The sequence below is a fragment of the Engraulis encrasicolus genome, chromosome 18 (genome assembly GCF_034702125.1).
Source record: "Engraulis encrasicolus isolate BLACKSEA-1 chromosome 18, IST_EnEncr_1.0, whole genome shotgun sequence".
NCBI classification, from domain to species: Eukaryota; Metazoa; Chordata; class Actinopteri; order Clupeiformes; family Engraulidae; genus Engraulis; species Engraulis encrasicolus.
Genome location: NC_085874.1, coordinates 50,820,825 through 50,843,041, shown reverse-complemented (window position 1 = coordinate 50,843,041; position 22,217 = coordinate 50,820,825). Strand labels below are relative to the sequence as shown.

Below are 22,217 nucleotides of genomic sequence, written 5' to 3'. Positions count from 1 at the left end.
CTATATTGAAGGCAGCTACTTTTAAAACAGTCCCCACATTCTCTAGGACCCCTGAATATAACTTAATTATATTGCAAATGTAATTTCTAATATTCCTTTACAAAATATGTCATATTTCATGTGAAGTTGCATAGCATTAAAATCATATCGGGGGCCGGATAAAATGACCTCAAGGGCCGCAAACGGCCCTCGAGACATACGCTCCCCACCCCTGGCCTAGCCTATATCCTCTGCACCATGGGCCAGCCCAGAGCCGTAGACTCACTGCAGTGGCTCCCAACCTTTTTCTTGAGAGACCCATGTTTTTACCATTGAAAGCCTTGGTGACCCAACTGCGCCAGCGCCTGCACAAGAGGGAGTCAGATGATAGCTAGACCCTGTTTCCTGCGAAAACACATTTTAGTAAGGGCCTAGGCTATTATTTTATTCCTGAATTTTGCTTCCTTGATCTTTTCAGACGCTCTGGGTGACCACTTGGCTAAAATAATGTTGTAATGTGGACAGTTACCACGCTCATCATAACGGCGTGTGCGATGAAGCGAGTCAGGTGAACGCCAGTGACATGATATCCATCCGAGTAATTATGCCTAGTCACAGCAAATATAAATTCGGTCTACGCAGAAAATAGTCCGTGTTTGTCTATCCAATCTGCAATTCATCTTGTGGTCAATGACACAGAATAGGTGTCATCCCCTCTATTATGTGTCATTAGCCACATAAGATATATTCTGAAGGACTCAATGGCCCTCAATTGTGGACCCCAATTGGGACTCACTAGTTGTCAAGATCTGTCAAGATAAAGTTGCATTGGATTAGAGTAGACTGATTATAGGCCTAATGCAGGGGTTCCCAAACTTAACCATGATAAGGCCCCCCAGATACCGGTAGATTCCCCTGCCATGGGCCGTGACATGCTATTTTTTCTGCGCACCTGGTTTCACAACTTGATGAAGTTGATGCATTCCTAACCCATAAAAGTAGGCCTACTACAGGAAGCATAATAGCCTACGTTGTGAAGAAGATTGTTTAGCTTATTTTTTTGTTAATGTTGGCTTCTTAAGCTTTTCAATTTATTAAAGTATTCAATTTATATTGCTATATTTTTCCTAACAACCTGCCGCGGCCCCCCTGGCATCCCCTCGCGGCCCCCACTTTGCAAACCACTGGCCTAATGCATATGCTGGCCTACATTGCATTTGACCAAAGAATATAGATAAACCATATGCTTCTTATAGCCTATGCTATGGGGACGGATAGGCCTCCAGCAGCGTTGACCATTGCGAGCTGTTATAATAATGACATCATATTGCAATATATTTTTTTTAAAATAATGTAATTCTGCAGTGGTTTACATTATTTTGACCTATATTATTTTGACTTAAAAATAATCATGCAATTAAAATCTAAAACAGTTCTAGACCTAATTTTCACTATCGGGCCCATTTGGACTAGGCCTAGGCCTACTGGAAAACTATGACCAACTGAGCTTTAACGGTGTAATTAGTTGCCAAGATACATGCGGTTGCATCGGGTGTCGTTTGCTAAATCACTTCTTTTAAATGTATTGCTTGAATAACCGCTTGATTATTATGGCGCACCTTCACCATACTGAGTAGCACCTGTGCTACTGTGTGCTGAGTCAACGTAGTAGTTCACAGGCTCACGGGTGGTGGCTGATTTGTGTGAAGTGGGGGGGTTGAGGTTGGACCAAGGGCGTCGCTAAAAATGTTGGGCCCCATGAAAATATCAAACTTTGAGCCCCCAAAATGACAAATGATGTGTTATCATTATCCTTCCAGGTGCCCTGGCAGTGCTGCCGGGCCCTTAGAATCTGTAACACCTTCCCCCCCTCGCAGCACCCATGGGTTGGACTGTTGACCTCGTGCAGTACTACGAGGTGGGGAGCACCACCACAGTAGCACATTACTGAGCCAATGTACTCTCTGGCAGAACCGCGACATGGAGTATGTGTACATATATTATGCAATCACAAGATTCAAACAATACGGTAAACAAACAATACAGACATGACATAACATGGTAACAACATAGTACAGAAACTTAAAGACGCAGAGAAAGCACAGAGTACACTCGCCTCCAAAAGAGTTGTCGCCTATCCATCTGTTTGGAATAACAGCTAATAACCTGACTTTCAATTAATCACTTGGCTTCAGAAGTCACTCATATGAAAGCTACAAGCCTCCCGAATGAAAATGTATGTACAAAAATAAATTTCATGCACCAAAGACAGATTGACCCTTTATTGAACACAGATAGGGCAGATTTTCACAAGACAAAAGTTTTGTCGTCTATGGAACATAATGTGAAAATGAGCAGATAAGTCACTTCAAAACACTTCAAATACGCAGATTGGGTGTCATACTTAATCACTGAATTACTCTCACCTCTCCAGAAAATCGACTTTGGCCTTAGGTGTATGTTTAGGGTCATTGTAATCATGGAAAGCAACACAATGAAAATCAATGGAGTTCAATGAGAGATGGTGACATATTCGCTATTCGTAGAGCAATACATGTTTAACTTCATGATTTAATCAATGACAAAAGCCCTCAAACACCTGCAGCATGCATGCAGCTCCTCATAAAAGCTGTATCTGTACCATGTTTCACTTTAGGCACCATTTCTCTTTATTCATATTCTTCATCTCCAACACCATATAGTTCTGATGCTATCAGTTCTAAAATGGTTGATCTTGGGATCTTGATTTCAGAGTATGAATCCCATTAGCCTTCATTTTTGTCAGAATTAGGCCTGACATACTCTTGGCTGGCTTTTTTGGGACAGGACAGTGGGAGAGACTTCTTTGTTGTTAAATGTGAAGAATTTGGAAAAAATACATGGTGCCTAAAGTCAAACATGGGAGGGATACAGCTCTTATGTGGAGCTGCATGCATGCTGCTGGTGTGTGAGGGCTTTTATCATTGATTACATCATGAAGTTAAAAATGTATTGCTCTACAAATAGCAAATATGTCACCATCTCTCATTGAACTCCATTGATTTTCATTGTGTTGCATTCCATGATTACAATGACCCTAAACATACACCTAAGGCCAAAGTTGATTTTCTGGAGAGGTGTGAGTGAACCAGTGGTTAAGTATGACACCCGATCTGCGTATTTGAAGTGTTTTGAAGTGACTTATCTGCTCATTTTCACATTATGTTCGATAAGCAACAAAACTTTTGTCTTGTCAAAATCTGCCCTGTCTGTGTTCATTAAAGGGTCAATCTTTCTTTGGTGCATGAAATTTATTTTTGTACATACATTTTCATTCGAGAGGGTTGTAGCTTTCATATGAGTGACTTCTGAAGCCAAGTGATTAATTGAAAGTCAGGTTATTAGCTGTTATTCCAAACAGATGGGTAGGCGACAACTCTTTTGGAGGCGAGTGTACATGAAAGGGCGCTGGGATCCTGAGACGTCCAAGACGATTGTTTGACTCCCGACCGGCCAGGTTGGTTTGGGGGAGTAATCAACTAGTGCTCTCTCCCATCCTCCTCCATGACTGCAGTACCATGAGCATGGTACCATACCACCGCACTGCTCCCTAGGGGTGCCATTGAGGGCTGCCCCCTTGCACGGGTGAAGCATAAATGCAATTTCGTTGTGTACAGTGTTCAGTGTTGTTCACTACTTGAATGCTGTGGAGTGCTGTGTCACAATGACAATGGGAGTTGGAGTTCAATGGGCTTTCACTTCATTTCACTTTCACTTTATGAAGAGAAAGGGAGTTGGATCCCAAATTAACTGTGCATGTTGCCGGGGGCCCCTAGCAACCCACTAGGGCCAGGAGCTGAATTTCACCAGAGTGTAGGCCCTACAGGTCAGGCAGAGGAGAGCAGTAGAGGGAGGGGGAGACAGGTAGCCCACCAGCAACGGGGGGATGGGCATCCTGCTAAGAACAGTGTGGTATCTTACCAGAGGGGGGACTGGTAATGGCCCACAGGCCCTATGGAGACACAATTCTTAACACCTATTATAGTCCATTTGATAGTGTACTTCAACTGAAAACACATAGGCCTAGCCCAGGGGTGGGGAACCTTTTTTCATTCAAGGGCCACTTCAAATTCATCCGAGGGCTGTGAGAGTCCTCAGAGGGCCGTATCATGAACACAAACCAGGATTTCCCCCTGCACTTCAGGCCTATATTGAAGGCAGCTACTTTTAAAACAGTCCCCACATTCTCTAGGACCCCTGAATATAACTTAATTGTATTGCAAATGTAATTTCTAATATTCCTTTACAAAATATGTCAGCCTATATCCTCTGCACCATGGGCCAGCCCAGAGCCGTAGACTCACTGCAGTGGCTCCCAACCTTTTTCTTGAGAGACCCATGTTTTTACCATTGTAAGCTTTGGTGACCCAACTGCGCCAGCGCCTGCACAAGAGGGAGTCAGATGATAGCTAGACCCTGTTTCCTGCGAAAACACATTTTAGTAAGGGCCTAGGCTATTATTTTATTCCTCAATTCGTCTTAAATGTTTAGTGTAGCGTTTACATTTTGTTGCTTCGATCCTATGCATATAGTAATGCTTTGTCATGTAGGCTATTCAACATGGAATATTTAAAATTAGCCCCCCTAAAATCAAGAGTACTTCGAGACTCTCTGTGGATCTTTGGTATAGGCCTATTAGGTTGGGTCCCGACCCAGGTTGGGAACCGTTGATCTACAGCCATTGACACTGACAGTAGGATATATATATATATAGCCTACAATAGGCTACTGTCAATGTCTACAGCCCTAGGGCAGCTGTCATTCTGAATGACGTAAGGCGCAAGTCGATACAGCCCTACCGACCGAGACAGCGTGAAACAGAAGGGCTGCGGTTCTAGCTCTAGTAAGTCGCGACACACACTGTTCGGGCTGTGAGGACTTCTGGAATGAGGAAGACGTGATGGGCGTTGTGCAGATAGACGATGGACGATCGTAGAAGCCACAACACAACCACGGTTAGGGCAGAGGGGAGTCAGAAACAGGTTAGACGCAGACACACACTCTTTTCCTGAGACCTGAACAGCTGTATTGTTTCTAAAGATGAACAAATTGCCATTTTGAATGATCGGACTGTCCCCTTGGGCAAGTGAAGAAGTGTTTGTTGGATTAAAGGTCCAATGAGTCTAACATTATGTAACACATTGACGGCAACTTCAGTGTATCTTTCTCATTCACAGGCAGCACTTCTTAACTCTGTCAGCTTCCATGTCAGATTATTTTGGAAGTTATTTTAAGGTGAACACCGTTTATCGTTCAGGGTTGCTCCACAGAACCCGTACTACATGCACGTTAGATGACAAAAATGACTAAGTTATGGTGCACTTCTACATCTATAAAAAAAGTTATGCACAATCATGTAGGCTACTTTTTGAAACGAGACGTTTTCTGAAATAAATATTTTCCTCTGAGCTGAATGACGATTTTGACGTCACACCCAGTAAACAAAATGACGTTTAAAGGACGTCTTTTTTAGGTCATTTTTGGACGTATAATTTAGGTCATCTGAAGGTGCAGACTGTTACTCCAGACGACGTCTTTTTCGGACGTCTAATGGACGTCCATTTTTGACGTCTGTACTACGTCCATATTAGGGTCATCTCTAGTCCAAATAGGGTCTTAGAGGACATGTTTTTGACGTCATTTTGTAGGTGGTTTTATTGACGTCATTTTTGTGGACGTCTTTTTGACTTCAAATTATCTCTGTGAGTTGTCATTCAAACATAAAAGTGACAGCATTAAAAACCTTGAAACTTCTAGTTTTCAAAATATACAGACAATTATCACATGGAAAGTGACAGGGGGGGGTTTACTTTTATTTAGCAAACACTTTTGTTTACAAGGTTCAATCTTCAAAAGTCTTGACTACGTACCTCTGCAACGTTTTTTTTTTTGTAGAGTTGTGTTTACATTCAATTAAAAAAAAAATTGTATTACATTAACTTTACTGTCATATTCTTTTTTGTTAGGCTTTTCAGAAGAGGGGGAGATAACAAATGTGATCTTTTTCAAGAATAATTAACACCACTGCGAATTTCATGAAGTATTGATGATTATGACTCCTACACTATCATCTCTTAACAACATTACCGGTGTATTACAAAACCCGAAAGTCTTGAAATTCTAAGTAGTGTTAAATATTCTTGAAAATAACATTCTTATGAAATAGGTTCCAACATATTGGAAGAAAAGACATTGTACCTTGGGTTAAGAGACAGTTCATCTGAATGAAAACTCTGCATTACATCAATGGGTCTTACATCTGCCACATCATATCATTTCACAATCGTCCAGTTTTACAACATATATATTTTTTAAAAATATGATGGTAACACTTTATTTTAACATTACATCGCTTAGCACTAATACATACAATGTTAACCCATTGATGCCTAAAGCACTTGCAGAAAAGGGTGCTGATGCCATACAAAACTCCAGGCGCCAGGGCCAATGTTGCACAACGCAACATCCAGCATCAATGAGTTAATGCCTGTATAAGTAACTTGTAAGGCATGTACTAAGCGAAATCAGGTTATATTAGGTAATAAATCCCAAATAGTGCATGAACAAGGCATTTGCGAATACATGCCTAACGTATGTTTGATTTTGCTTAGTGCATGCCTTACAAGTTACTTATACAGCATACAGGCATTAACACTGTATGTATTAGAGCTAATAGATGTAATGATAAAATAAAGTGTTGCCAAAATGATAATCAAAATAATTCCCTGTAATAATCCTAACAAGCATGAACACAGATAAATTGCCATTAACTGGTAAATTATGGAGAATCGGTCCTTGAGAAGGGACACAAAATGCTCTTTCTTCAGGTGTTACTTGAAGCTGCATAGGCTGTCTGAATGTCAGTGGATTCAAAATTGAGTCATTGAAAGATACTCCCATTTCTGTTGTTGTGGACTGGTGGTGTCTACGTAGGTGGTGTCTACATAGTAAGTCCTTGTACACTTGAACAGCCATCTTGGCTGCAAATTATCATCATATCCTGTGCATCTGACAAAGCGTGTACTTGACAAAGATGCCAAACTACTTTCTTGATGTCTGTAGTAACTATTTACATTTTGGGCATAAACACATGTTGAGTGATCACTGGGCTGCTGGGAAGCTTTGAGAGAAGTTGTAGTGCCTTTGTTCGTTTGTTGGTTGAGATGGGAACGTCATAAACATATTCAAAGAAGGTGAAAACAGAGCTGAGCTGTGCTGGATATAACAAGTTGCAGACCCAGTAAAGCTTGAACAGCTTGTCAATTGTGCAAGTCAGGCCGTCTGCAACGGGAATGGTCACACGGTCATTCCTGGCGGTTATGACAGACTCTTCAGGTTCCCAATGCAGACCACTAGTGATTGGGTTGTGGATTCCATCTCAGTGTCAGTAGTGCAGTGAAGAGGGATGTGAAGTTGGTTCCAGACTGAGAAGAAGTAGAAGAGGAGGAGGAAGAAGAAGAAGAAAAAGAGAGAGAGAGAGAGAGAGAGAGAGAGAGAGAGAGAGAGAGAGAGATCATCAATAATACTTAATAGCAAGTTTTACTTAACTGATTGAAAGGTATGAAGCATACCAGTCAGTATAGCCGAATCAACTACACATACATTGATATCATGACATCTTCTTAGCTCTTCATTAAACTGAGTGAATTTAATTTCATTCATTTTTCATTTCATTATTTATATATACGTATGAAGAGTTTATTGCAAAACGGTGTATCTACCCTTTTTTTTTGGCATTTTATTATTGAAAATGGCTGTCCAGAGGTCCTATCACCTATGTGTGAATTCTTGCCATTCAAATATTTTGAGAACATACTTTTTCAACTTACAGTATATCACGCAAGTGAGTACACCCCTCACAGTTTTTGCAAATTTGTGAGTATATATTTTCATAGGAAATCATTAGAGAAATTTCACTTTGACACAATGATTAGTGACCTTTTAACAACATATTTAACCGCTTAAATTTCTTGTTCACTCAGAAAAAAACTAAATACAGCCATTAATGTTTGAACATGTACTCACAAAAGTGAGTACACCCAAGATTAAAATCCGGTAGAAAAGGGGCTGTGTTGGCTCGAAATGAAACAAAATGAAAAGGGATGAAAGGGGAGGTCATCAGTGTGCGTTTCAACCTTTCTTTGCATTGAACTTTTACATTTTGAGTCTGCCCCTGGCTTAAATAGACATGGTTTGGGGATGCATGAATGCTGTCAACATTGGCAATCTGAAATACACCTAAAACAAACATGCATGTCAACATGCACTGTGACTACTGAAGCAGATCATGATATTCTCCATAGGATTGCATTCAAATCTCACACCGATCTATTTAAGCCAGATGCAGACTCAAAATGTAAAAGTTTAATGCAAAGAAAGGTTGAAGCGCACACTGATGACCTCCCTTTTCATTTCAAGACGATTCGAGCCAACACAGCCCCTTCTCTACCGGATTTTAATCTGGGGTGCACTCACTTTTGTGAGTACATGTTCAAACATTAATGGGTGTATTTTGCTTTTTTTCTGAGTGAACAAGAAATTTAAGCGGTTAAATAAGTTGTTAAAAGGTCACTAATCATTGTGTCAAAGTGAAATTTTTGTAATGCTTTCCTATGAAAATGTATACTCAAAAATCTGCAAAAACTGTGAGGGGTGTATTCACTTTCGTGATATACTGTATATGAAATTCATTTTGCAATGCGGTATACGTATGAACTTATACAGTATAATATCAGGAAGGAGCCAAGACTGACTTGCACCAACACAGACCCACACGCAAACACACCCAAACGCAAACACACACACATATTCCTACCAAAGATGTCAGCGATGCAGAGTCCTAGCTGGCCAATAGTGTGTGAGGTGTTAAGTTCCGCCTCTCCGTGCAGCAGCAGCAGGTTGGAGGATGGGACCTTTAGCTTGACTGACAGCTCTTCCACTGCATGCTTCAGAAGCTCTGTCTGCAACACACATACACATAAATATTACTGACACACACATCAGCTGTATAGGGTTATCTACTTTCCATGGCTTCCCCCAACAATAAAACAGAATTATAATACTTCCTGTAAAAAGTCTTTGACTAGGCAAAGCGCTATACAAAACAGATGTACTGCTGTGTGTGTGTGTGTGTGTGTGTGTGTGTGTGTGTGTGTGTGTGTACCTGTGCTAGTTGTATTTGGTGTATGTCTGGTCTGTGGCGTATCTTTAAGTTTACCAGTCGTGCCGGTGTGTTCTGCTGATGCTGCTGCAAGCGTTTTCATTGGCTGGTTTTCCTGCGAGGGCGTGGACTGCATACGATGGCGATGTCTGCATCGTCAGACTCCTCTCCTTCATCCTCCTCCTTTAATTGGCTAGCTGCCGCAGCAACCCCGGCCCCTCTGGTGATGGACGCAGCAGGGAGCCAAGCGCATCCAGCCTCATGTTAATCTCCCTGTCACACACACACACACACACATACACACACAATGTAAGGAAAGTTGAAAAGTCACTGTAGAGAAAGTGTCAGTGCGTGGCATGCACACAAGTGTGTGTGTTGTGTACTCACGTTAGTTTGCGGTTGGGCCGCCGCCGTGCCTTGAGTGGTGTGGAGGGGGAGGGGGGCGGAACGCCTCAGCACAGTCCTAACACCAACACATACACACACAAGGATGCATTAACACACATCAACATGATGGATATGGTAAGCATACAGCAATAAATTGGAAAAATATTGTATGGCAGGGGTCCCCAACCTTTCTGGGTCTGAGGGCTACTCGAGGGCTACCAAGGGCTACCCGAGGGCTACCCAAGAGCTACTTGTTTGTTCAAAGTCCTCTACCGATGTCTTGACCTTATTCCCAAATCACGCTATGATTGAAAGATCACTTGCTATAGGTTATAAAGAAATAATCTCATATTTAAATTAAGAAAAACATTAACTGTGACCAAATTCTTGTAGTCATCACTGTTTACTAATATCCTTGGTGGGCACATCATAAGGTCCTGGAGGGCTACCTGGCGCCCGCGGGCACAACGTTGGTGATGCCTGTTGTAGGGGCTACTATGTTGACTCGTGGTCTGTGTGTGTGTGTGTGTGTGTACACTCACATTGTGCTTTGCATGGGTTTGGTCATCTGGTCAGAGTCATCTGAGAGTTCGGTACACTGCTTCCCTCACCATCGCTGTCAGAAATCTGTCAACCACACAATATACAGTCTCAAGTTTGCCGTCCGTGTTAGCTGTAACTCATCCAAATACTGCTACTTTGTACAGCAGGCACATATTTACTGACCAAGTTGCTCTCTATGACAAAAGTGCTATGGGCTACTGTGACAGGTAAACAAGAAACAACAGGTTAACAACACTTGGCGCTAATTAGTTCTCTACAACTACAAACCGCTGCTGTTCCCTTCCGTTTGGGATCCATATCACCAAACTATAGTTCTCTTGAACTTAACTGCATTGTTATAAGAATATGGCTATGACAGCCTTAAATAGCAGGTTAAAATATGGTCATTGACATTTTGGTGACAAGGTCATAACTCTGTATCGCAATGAGGTCCTAACAGAGGCTCTGCATGAAAGTGTTTTTAAAGATTAAAAGACGTTTTAAAAGTAACTATCCTTTGAAAAATACCTGTACAAAATCAACCAGAAAAGACATCTCAGATTTTACACTGCAGCGGCTTCGGAGTCAGAATATGTGTGAGAACTGTGTAGCACTTTTCATCTGAAAATGAGAGCAGAAAATTGTACAGCAGTACTTAAATGTCACATTTACCAAAGTCTCTGTGTTATAACAATATCACAGTAACATATTTATCATAATTGCATACAATACAACAATAAGAAAAAAAATCTGAAAAAAAAACCTAAAAAAAACAAATGAAAGGAGGCAGAGGGCCTGTAAGTGGATGGCAATTAGACACATGATCACATAGACAATATGATACACATGGAAACACACACACACACACACACACACACACACACACACTTACCATCAGTCTGATCATCCAACTGTTCAATCAGAGTAGGAGCTTGGACAGATGTGGCCACAAGACCTGGGCCCTGATTAAGAGAGAAGAGAGAGAGGGGGGGAGAGCACGTTAGTGCCCAGTGCATTGAAGGTACTTAAAAAATCCTGTAGCCATAACTGGTGTTGATACCTTGGTAGTCGCCACACTTCACACGCAGCTGTTCTACTCTGCCACCTAAAACTCAAACTTTGAATCTTCTTTTCAAATGTCATGGTATCGTCACCAATTACAATTGCCTACAAAATCTCGTGCGTGGCCGTTTTATCCCTCGAACAGCGTACATCTGGCACGTCGCACCCTCCATCTGAAACAACTGCCGGTATTTTCCCAACACACCGTCATACGAGGTCTACCGAGACAAAACACGACAGCGTTGACCAGTTGCCCAGATCTACCATATTCAACTACATACTGAAACGGTGAAAACCACGACACTTACATGGAACTACGGTTCAAAGCTTGTATATTGACTGGACACAACAACTACAACCAAGCCGACATAATGTGATTCGGAAATTCGTTTGTATCACCTTTCATCGAGCCCAACACAAAACAGTGGGATACTGCTTGCTTTTACTGGTGCTATTCTTTATCATGTACGAGGGTGGCGGATGGTCTGATTTACATGATTTGACGCAGAACTGCTTACGTTTGAAGCGCTGAAGTTTAAAATCGCCTCTATGCTAGCTAGCCCTTGTCTTGCCCCCTCCGATACCTGCTGTTACTAGCAGCATCCACTTTTGCCCCACTACCAGTACTAGCTCTACGTCAATCCATCCGTGGTGTTTCAGTATCCTTACATAAATCCTGTCAGACTTTCTTTCATGCTCAGAAAATAGCTTTCAAACTTCACATCAGTTAAGTGCCGCCTGATTTCTTCCACACCAGCTAATTATCAGTTACCCTATTAGCAACCAATGTTAGCAAACCATCCGATATCACATTTCAAACCTTTAATTTTCCCAACACAACACGTTTTAACCATTAAGTTAGTCCACATGTGCATTAAAAGAAAATAAATATAATTTATAGTGCAAGCATTAAAGATCAATAGCTAACTGAGTATCAATAACTAGCTACATCTGATTGTAGGCTAGCTTAATGTTCACAGGATCACGGAGGCTGTTCCAATGTTCGTACAGCAAAACTTGTGAAGCAGGGTTTGATTTTAACCACACATTAACGGTAACACACGTAATTGTTACGAAATTATACCAATAAAGCGAATTACTTACGCCAGCCTCTCTCGGTGTCTGAAGTCAAGTCGCCGCATCTTGCATTTCCAACGGTAGAAAAGGCGGGCGGAAGTCTGCTTTCAAATGTCCACAGTCACGCGATTGGACAGCCAAACGGCCGTTAGTTTCTCACTTGTAGCGAATTAGTATTAGCACGACCCAGAAATGAACCTCTTAACTTCAGGTTTCACACATTCTGTGAAATCTTACACAAAAATGACACATAATCTGTCAATGCTGTCTACACATCCCAATGTGTTTTTTTTTTTTTTTTGACACATCTGTTTAGGTAGTGTGTCCCACGGTGCATTGCACGTATCTCTCTTTCCCCACCAGATGTGAACAGAAAAAATAGCCTACTAGGAAAACTACTATGGCCTATTTAAAAACAAAGCACAAAAAAAAGCAACAGCAACAATAACAATCATGTCGATTTCCCTCACCTGTTTTTGACGTCCAAAAAAGTGACCTAGACTGACGTCCGAATTTTGAACTTCATAATGACGTACAAATAGGGTCATTATTAGACGTCCAAATAAAGGACCTAGTTTGTACGTCATTCTAAGGTCCAAAACTGGTCATGGACCGACGGACGCAATTTAGACCTAATTTCAACGTCTATACGACGTCCAATGTTTAGTGGGCAGTACACCACGTGACCGCGCTAAACCAATCGCGTAGCCGATTTGTCACAACAACCAGCCTTCCTTGCGAAGGGATTTCCCAAAAATATTTTTCTAAAGTGAGCCAAATTGATTCTTGGCAATGAACACTCACTGGCCGTGATTAATTTATATATTGAAGATAGACATAGGCCCAAATAGAAATAATTATAATATAATATATTAATGATCATTCATTCATTTTTTTCATTCGCACAAAGTGGGCCAAGTTAAATTGTGCTTCACAAAACCTCGATGCAAGTTACACTTCATGTTGTCATTTTGACAAATAAATTGAAACCATTCTAATTTTCAGTGATAACCATTCATGCATTTAAGTGGGCTAAATAGATTCCTAACCGTGCTTTATTTATAACGCACAAAAAACAATAATGCAAGTGGCGGTAGGCCTAGATCTTTTTTTAATCAATAAATGGAAGGAGGCTAATTATAATTATCAATGATAAGCATTCAGTTATTCATTTGGTAATTTATTCTCTCATAACTACGTACAACACAACACATAAACACAATCATAAGAATAGGCCTCAATTGACTGGCATAGATGCACGGTTATGCCGAAACACAAGGACCCTGTCTACAGCCCTTGGAGGCAAGGCAGGCACACAGTGTCCTGACAGACAGACAGCCCTTTTAATACATGTCATGGAAATGTTTACAAAATTATCAGTGTTGGCTCCTTAGTGGCACCTACAATCCAGCTGACTAAATTGTAAAGTACAAGGGGAACAGCTGTTTTTGTTTCATTGAACATTGAAGTCTTCTGCATAATGGTAGGCCATGTTAGACCTTGTTGTCCTTTCTCAGTGTTAATATCTGTCTGTCTCATTTCGCTGGACTGTGTTGTTTCCACAACTTAGGGCAGGGCTATTCAAACGGAGGCCCTGGGGCCAGATCAGAGGCGGCCCTTGGATGGCAAGGTTCCAGGCCCCCATGAAGTCAGAGCAAAATGAAACCAAATATGTGTGCTATATCTGTGGCCGTGCATAACTTGCAATCACTAACACTTCAGGTTTGGGGTATCTCTGCATTAACATGAGAGTGAAATCTTATCTAAAACAGTCTCATGAATTAGGATTGCCAACCGTCCCTTGAAATACAGAATTGTCCCGTATTTAGAGATAAATGTATGGGTTCCGTATTGAGCTGAAACGGGACATGGGATGTAAAAATGCGTTAAAATGCAGGAAATTACATCTAAGAAATGCAAAATTTTCTGAAGCAGAGGACCCCCAGACCCCCGCCACAATGAACCGTCCTGTATTTTTTTCATTCACAGTTGCCAACCCTATCATGATTCATAAGGCTACTAAGAAATAAAGAAGCGTATATCTGTTCTGTCTAGAAAGCTATCCGCTCGTTCGGCACCCCAACCTCGGACACCGCGCTGCACTGTGTTATGCAAATTCTATGTTCGGACGCTTTACTGGAATCAATTTTAAAAAATGGCCCTCAGTGACTTTTAATCGAATACCCCTGCCTTAGGGTAACATGTTGAAGACCATATCTGTTGAAGTCTGAGCAAAAAACAACAATTCAAACCTACTTAAAAACCTGGTCACAACAAAAAAAAATCAGACATAGGGGCATATCACAATTGGTGGGGGTGAATAACAAGCTGAGGACGGCCATGTCTGAGTCTCCTCGTCAACGTATCCTGTCAATAACATCACAAATCAACAACCATTCATGAGTCATGATGAATACCAGCAAAGGGGGCTTCATATTGTGACTGGCATGGTGGGGCTGTGTGGCGAAAGGTTAGGGAGGTGGTCTTAAGATCAGAGGGCTGCTGGCTCAAATCCCTGACCTCTGCTTACACCTCCATCCATGCTTACAGTGCCCTTGAGCAAGGCATCTAGCCCAATATTGCTTCAAGGAAGGCAAACTACACTCTTTAAATTACTGTAAGCATTACTGTAGCATCACATGATCAAGAAGACTGCTGCCTTCCTCATTACAAAACAGTATATAGATGGCAAGATGAATGATCACACACATGTATGAAATTTGCCTTTATTTCGACAAATAATAAATTGCCTTGCAAATACCTGTAGCTTGAAATATCCAACACCTTCACCTGACTGCACCAGGCCAATATGTCTTCCTTAGTGTGTCTAATTCCTTAGAAAATAATATGTAAAGTACATGTGTTATGATCGCTCAAAAACCTGGTTTTCTGTGGGTAGCAACTTTTGTGGTACTGCACCTCCAGAATGGAATGCTATGGTCCTCCTTTACTTCAGGAGCTTTTACAAAAGACAATATTAAAAACGAATGGGTAGCTAGTCAAACAAACAGTATATTTTTCCTGGTGGACTGATACTCAGTGGCATGTTAACATCAAAGCACAAAGGCATACTATGACACCCATAGTATAGCTGTTCTCACTACCCTATTACAATCCATGTTTTGTCTTTACATATGACAAAAGACTGAAATAGACATCACTCCAGTGTATGGATACTGCTAGACATACATACAGAGAGAGTCATTTCCCTCTGGATCAATAAATGATACTCTACTCTCTACTCTACAGGTAGCAATAAATAGATTCCCTCACTGACTCAAGCGGAGTGGGGGACAGCCCTTCACTCAAGCACAACATTTATGGTAAAGTACAACCAAGACACAGCCTACATACATGGAGCCACTGTACACCAATGCACTGTATGAACACATAGGCCTACTTTCATGAGACAAATGCAAGACGATTGTGTGCACACAGTAGCAGTGGACCCACGTTTTAATCTTTTTCAATAGGCCTTCTGCCCTGTAATCCACTGTGAAAACCCTGACAGGACAATAGGCCTAATTTTCCCAGCCATAGACTCTCTATGTGCATTTCAATCATGATGTTCAGCACTTTCCTTTGGATATTGCAAGGTGGCCAACTTTATTTTCATTTTTTTAGTTTAGTCAACCTTTGTAAACATGTATGTAAGGAAATAGGACAGAATAGTGCTGAAAGTAGTTAATCTTTCATGAATATCACCTTATAGTACAGTGTAATAATGCATGAAAACAGGCCATTTTGGAAAATGGCGGCCATATTGAATTCTGAGCAAAAATGGAGATGGCCCCATGTTTTAATTTCTTCCAATAGGCCTTCTGGTCAGTAATCCACAGAGAAAAGTGCGGTAGGATGAAAGGCCTAATTTTCCCAGCTGATGACCTGTCTATGTAGATAGCCACCAAGTACTGTACTTTGTGTGTGTGTGTGTGTGTGTGTGTGTGTGTGTGTGTGTGTGTGTGTGTGTGTGTGTGTGTGTGTGTGTGTGTGTGTGTGTGCGTGCGTGCGTGCGTGCGTGCGTGTGTGTGTGTGTGTGTTGCTTTTATTCCTGATCGTCTAGGAGGGGTTGAAGCAGAGCCAGACGAGATGCCAGCAGATAATCCAGTTGAAGGAGAAGGAGCTGCAGGAGCTGAGGAAGGCTGTGGAGACTCTCAAGGTGAGAACTGACCAGAGGAGAAGACAATCTGCAGCAGGTTTCTGGTTTTGCAGTGAGATGGTAGTTATGATGAGCTGTGACACAAGCATGGTTGTTGTTTGCAAGAATAACTACCCTTCACAACCACAGACTGACAATGCTTTCCAGTGTTTGGTCTCTGTAGGATGACATTTTAGTTGTATGGTTCGTACAGCCAAACCAAGAAGTGTCAAACTGGTTATAATTTGATTTTAATGCATTTCTTTCTAGGATTTCTTTGTCTGTCTTTGTCTTTGATTTTTTTTCTCTGTGTCAATGCAGTAGATCACCAATAATACTACATTTTAGTGTTTCTCAAAGGGGGCTCTACAGCCCCCCAGGGGCATTAGGGAGCCGTAGGGGGGCATTGAGAAGGATACAGCTGAAAGGGGTGGTGCTTAGTTGCCATGGTAAGTTATCTATTGTATGTTTTAATTCCGGGGCGTGGCAGGCTTATGGCAAAGTCTAGGGGCCGTTGGGAGGCTTATGATGTGGTCCAGGTTTTTTTATGTGTGTGTGTGTGTGTGTGTGTGTGTGTGTGTGTGTGTGTGTGTGTGTGTGTGTGTGTGTGTGTGTGTGTGTGTGTGTGTGTGTGTGTGTGTGTCCTAACAGTCTGGTGCACAGACAGCAGTGGAGGAGAGTGAGAGGATGTTTACTGAGATGATCCGCTCCATTGAGAGAAGGTGCTCTGAGGTGACAGAGCTCCTCAGAGCTCAGGAGAAGGCTGAGGTGAGTCGAGCTGAAGGACTCCTGAAGCGACTGGAGCAGGAGATTGCTGAGCTGAAGAGGACAGATGACGAGATGAAACAGCTTTCACTGACACAGGATCCCACCCAATTCCTCAAGGTAGACAAAATTACTTTATTTAAGAGTTTAAAACATGGCTAAACACAGTGATGATACAACCCTGTTAATGTCCTGCTGATCAAGGGCCCGTGTCAGTAGTGTCTTCTTCACCCTAGTATGTGTGTTTCTCTGTGCAGAACATGTCAATCACTGGGACTCCTTACAGCACAATTTCAACCAGCGTGACCTTCAGCCAAAGCTTCTCCTTGGAGCCCCTGAAGGAATCTGTGTCTGCACTGAAGATGCAGCTGGAGGAGAAATTAGATTCAGTCTTCAAGCAGGAAATAGTCACGATATATGCAGCAGGTTGGAGACGCAGCGCAGGGAAATCATAACGGATATCCATTTCACTTGTTCTTTTTTTTACAGTGAGACAACATGTAATGTTTTTATCTTACAGCAGTGACACATGTCCAGATCATCCAGAACATACAGTGTAAGTCTTCACTACACACATGCACGCACGCACGCACGCACGCACGCACAGTATAGAATAAAAAGTATTTATTATGTGAGTACGATAAGATTAAGTGATGAGATGATGATGATGAAGTGATGAGATGTATATGTGTGTAAGTGTGTGTCTGGAATTTTCTTTTATTCTGCAGACGCATGTAGATGCAAGTGTCAAGTGTGGAATCTACTGTGTAAACTCCTTGATTCTGAATCCAACGATGGGAATACAAAGCTCTGACTGATTTAAATGGCGAAAAGGAAGAATGATGGCGAGCGCTCTGAGTCTTCTCTCCAGATAGAAGGGGTGCATCTGGTTAATCCTTTGCAGGCTTCATAGATACTTGTTCAATCCAAAGCACTCTCCTTCGAGTCAAGGTCCGTTATGTTAAAAACCCTTTATTTTAACATGGGGTATACAAACTTAAAAAACGCCGACCGGTTTCAGCCGTCTGGCCTTCGTCAGGGCGTGGTTAAAACTCAGGTACCTGAGTGACACAGGTAAATAAACTCTTGGGGGTCACATGGGTATGGGGAGGTTCAAAGCATTCACATTCGGTTGTAATGAAATAAAGAAAATAAAGCAGATATATAAGTTTGACTTATGGTCTAGCATAACACATAAGCATATAATATTGTCTGAAGTCACATTTCAATCTAGGTAGTCAGATTATGAATAAGTATCAGCATATGGATCCCATAGGTGTGGGGGTATACACTGTTCCCACACTCTGTAAAGAGAAAAAAGAGAGAGAATTGAACATATAGAAAAACCAACAAGAGGGGGGGACAGACTCAACAAACTACTACAAAGAGAGACTTACTGGATTCATAATCTGGATGCCCTCAACTACCCAGGTTTAAATGAGGAAATAGACTTTAGGCCTTTTTTATAAAGTTTTTTATAAAGTTTTTTTGACTTGGCATATAATGATTGATGTAAGACTATCTGCCATACCACTAACTTATCTAATTCCCTCATTGTTTTTTACAGAGTGTGTGAACAGTGGATATGAAGAATAATGTAAGACTATCTGCCACACCACTAACATATCTAATTCCTGCATATATATATTTTTTTTTTTCTCTTTTTTCTCTTTACAGAGTGTGGGAACAGTGTATACCCCCACACCTATGGGATCCATATGCTGATACTTATTCATAATCTGACTACCTAGATTGAAATGTGACTTCAGACAATATTATATGCTTATGTGTTATGCTAGACCACTTATATATCTGCTTTATTTTCTTTATTTCATTACAACCGAATGTGAATGCTTTGAACCTCCCCATACCCATGTGACCCCCAAGAGTTTATTTACCTGTGTCACTCAGGTACCTGAGTTTTAACCACGCCCTGACGAAGGCCAGACGGCTGAAACCGGTCGGCGTTTTTAAAGTTTGTATACCCCATGTTAAAATAAAGGGTTTTTAACATAACGGACCTTGACTCGAAGGAGAGTGCTTTGGATTGAACAAGTATCTCTGACTGATTTAATTGCACCGTGTAACAATATTAATGTAATATACAGTACATTCAAAAACTACAATTGTGTTATGAATCAATATTGCTGGTAATCATCTGCCAATATTTGTACCCACTTAAAGGATACCTTCAGCCAATTTCAATTGTATTGCTCACCCTACTCTGGACTTGTCAATACTGCATTTTTCGACTCTGCCCTTTCCGAGATGTGAGCTATTCTAATGGGGGCAGACTTTGTTTACATTTTAAAAATTCTTAACATGGGGCATGGCCTACTCTTAATATCATCCCAAAAGGTATCACTGTTTGCTAGTTGTCTGCTGATGTTGCATAACCTTTTGGATGTTATTGGGAATAAATCAAGATGTTTTTGTGAAATGTAAACAAACGCCTGCCCCCATTACAATGACCAGGATCTCGGAAAAGGCTGAAAACAAAATCTCAGATACTGACAAGTCCAGGGTAGTGTGAGCACTACAACTGCATGTCGAAATTGGCAGAAGTTACCCTTTAAGCCCAAGCCATGGATGTTAGATGCATGTGCGTGAATGTGTGTCTCTGTGTTGGCCTGCAGATACTGATCCTGAACTCCCAGGCAAAATGGCAGACAGTAAGGATCTCCTGCCACCAACTGGTAAGTCATTACTGAGGACCTCCATAGCCTTTAGGTCAAACATGCAGATGCAGCCAATGACAACACACACACACACACACACACACACACACACACACACACACACACACACACACACACACACACACACACACACACACACACACACACACACCAGGGCTTGACATTAACTGGCCACTATGGCTGGTGGTTTTCCCAATTCACTAGCCATCCAGTTTTTCTATTTGCCACAATTGTTTTTTTTTTTTAATTTTTCTTTTTGTTTTTTTTAATCATGACACTGTACATCTAACCTCAGAAGATGGGGTGCTTAAAGCAAGAAGATGAGTGCATGGGTTTTTACATGGAAATAAAACAAACAAATAGAAACTTGAGTAACTGAGCTTTTGTACAAACAATTGTACAAAAGGGGCAAAGTGCAGAATATACACTATTCTGATATGTCATACCATAGAATAAGATACCTGCCAAATTGGCTAGTGACCCTGATATTGTTACCAGCCACAGCCAAGTTTTACCAGCATTTAGTCGGTTGGCAGGTGCCAGTGTCAAGCCCTGATGCTCACACGCACACATGCGTGCGATAACGTGCAGTGGGGAAAATTGGTGCATGACAGGAGAGGTTTCCTTGATGTCTTTTTCTGAATGTGGAGCATATTGTGGAGGTCAGGCACTTACTGAATGTGATGTTTTCTGTCTCAGTGTCTGATGGCCTGGCTCTCATTGCCGAACCAGTGACCAGAGAGGAGTTCTTATGCTGTGAGTTGGACACACACACACACACACACACACACACACACACACACACACACACACACACACACACACACACACACACACACACACACACACACACACACACAGTTATTAGCTAAAACATGTCTCTGTATACTATTCTCTGTTCCATCAGACTCCTGTCACTTCACTCTGGATCCAAACCGAGCCAACCGCTACCTGCATCTGTCTGAGGGGAACAGGAGGGCGGAGAGGAGAGATGAGGTCCAGTCATATCCCGATCATCCAGACAGATTTTATAATTATTGCCAGGTGCTGTGTAGAGAGGGTGTGTCTGCACGCTGCTACTGGGAGGTTGAGCGGAGCGGAGAGCTTAATATAGCAGTGTCATATAAAAGCATGGAGATGGAGGATGGAGAGGGTGATGATGACAGATTGTTTGGATTTAATGATCAGTCCTGGATGCTGAACCTGGACAGACACTGCTCCTCTTTCTATCACGATAGTGAAGAGACTGAACTCCCTCCAGTCGCCAGCTCCACAATAGGAGTGTATGTGGATCACAGGGCAGGAACTCTGGCCTTCTACAGCATCTCTGGAGACACAATGACCCTCCTGCACAGAGTCCACACCACATTCGCGCACACACTCTACCCCGGGTTTTCGTTTTGGGACAGATCTTTACTGCAGCTGTTGTGAGGCATGTACATGGAAAGCACTACTCCTATGGGTCATTCAACACACACACACACACACACACACACACACACACACACACACACACACACACACACACACACACACACACACACACACACACACTACATTTGGCAGACGCTTTAATTATTTTTTTTATAAAGAGTAAGTAACGAGTAAATAACGAGCATTTTTGGTGACTGGACAGCATGACCCAACCCCCCCCCCCCCCCCCCCCCCCCCATATGTTTACTGCAATGTGCAATAACGTATAGTTACAGTTGAGGATGATATTATTAGCCTCCCTCCTGAAATTAGACATTTCTCTTAATTTCTCAGTGAGAATGGCCATTATGAACTGTTTCTGTTATTCTGGAAACAAATACACTGATTGAGATAATGTCCAACGAGTTGAATTTGGATAGTTGTATGTGGCCCCTGCACCAAAATGAGTCATTTGTAGGTAAATATGACATGAGCACGTTTCTATCTATGACTACTTTTTTTTCTCCAAATACCTAGGACAAAAAACACAGTTGTGAACTAAACCTGGTTTACACTTGCAGGCCTCTAAACTAACTTTTTTCATCACAAGCCAAATCGCAAGTAGATGTTAATCTTACTAGCCAAACACATGCTCACTAATGGGTCAAAGTGGCTGGTAAGTAAGCATTTTCTATCAGCCAAATTGAAATTTCACCAGCATTTGGCCTGGCCCCATGGCTTCAACGTGAAACCTACCCACTAGGCTGGTCACCTCTGAGCCACTCTGGGGGGAGGGGGGAGACTGGTCACCTCAGTCTGGGGGGAGGGGACACACCTGGAAGTCCTGTCCTGTTGCAGTTAGCACTCATAGGTATCAAAGTTGTCTTCCTCTGCTAAAGCCCTCAATAGAATCTCTGATTAAAGACAGGCCTACTGAGTGATTGGCAGCTGTCAA

General features: G+C 41.9%; 1 protein-coding gene and 1 long non-coding RNA gene across 2 annotated transcripts; one reads left to right on the top strand and one right to left on the bottom strand.

The window, feature by feature from the left end:
- The first annotated feature begins 4,807 nt into the window (after positions 1-4,807).
- On the top strand, positions 4,808-21,340 carry LOC134469475 (tripartite motif-containing protein 16-like protein). Its single transcript, XM_063223756.1, has 8 exons — positions 4,808-5,000; positions 16,311-16,406; positions 17,037-17,270; positions 17,408-17,576; positions 17,671-17,706; positions 19,787-19,846; positions 20,549-20,605; positions 20,757-21,340. Exons 1-8 carry the CDS (start codon positions 4,941-4,943, stop codon positions 21,278-21,280), a joined length of 1,236 nt encoding a protein of 411 aa, XP_063079826.1. The 5' UTR covers positions 4,808-4,940; the 3' UTR covers positions 21,281-21,340.
- Positions 6,240-12,520, bottom strand: LOC134469476 (uncharacterized). Its single transcript, XR_010038991.1, has 8 exons — positions 12,275-12,520; positions 11,001-11,070; positions 10,637-10,729; positions 10,108-10,192; positions 9,566-9,641; positions 9,236-9,451; positions 8,834-8,978; positions 6,240-7,442 (listed from the first exon to the last, which is right to left on the bottom strand). It is a non-coding gene; the product is annotated as an uncharacterized LOC134469476 (long non-coding RNA).
- Positions 21,341-22,217: the final 877 nt, after the last annotated feature.

What these genes read in the sequence shown, in the direction of transcription:
- LOC134469475 (XM_063223756.1), top strand. Translation starts at nt 4,941, where the DNA reads ATGGACGATCGTAGAAGCCACAACACAACCACGGTTAGGGCAGAGGGG. An exon ending in AGGCTGTGGAGACTCTCAAG is followed by an intron (nt 16,407 to 17,036) that starts GTGAGAACTGAC and finishes GTGTCCTAACAG; the next exon opens with TCTGGTGCACAGACAGCAGT. An exon ending in GGATCTCCTGCCACCAACTG is followed by an intron (nt 19,847 to 20,548) that starts GTAAGTCATTAC and finishes TTTCTGTCTCAG; the next exon opens with TGTCTGATGGCCTGGCTCTC.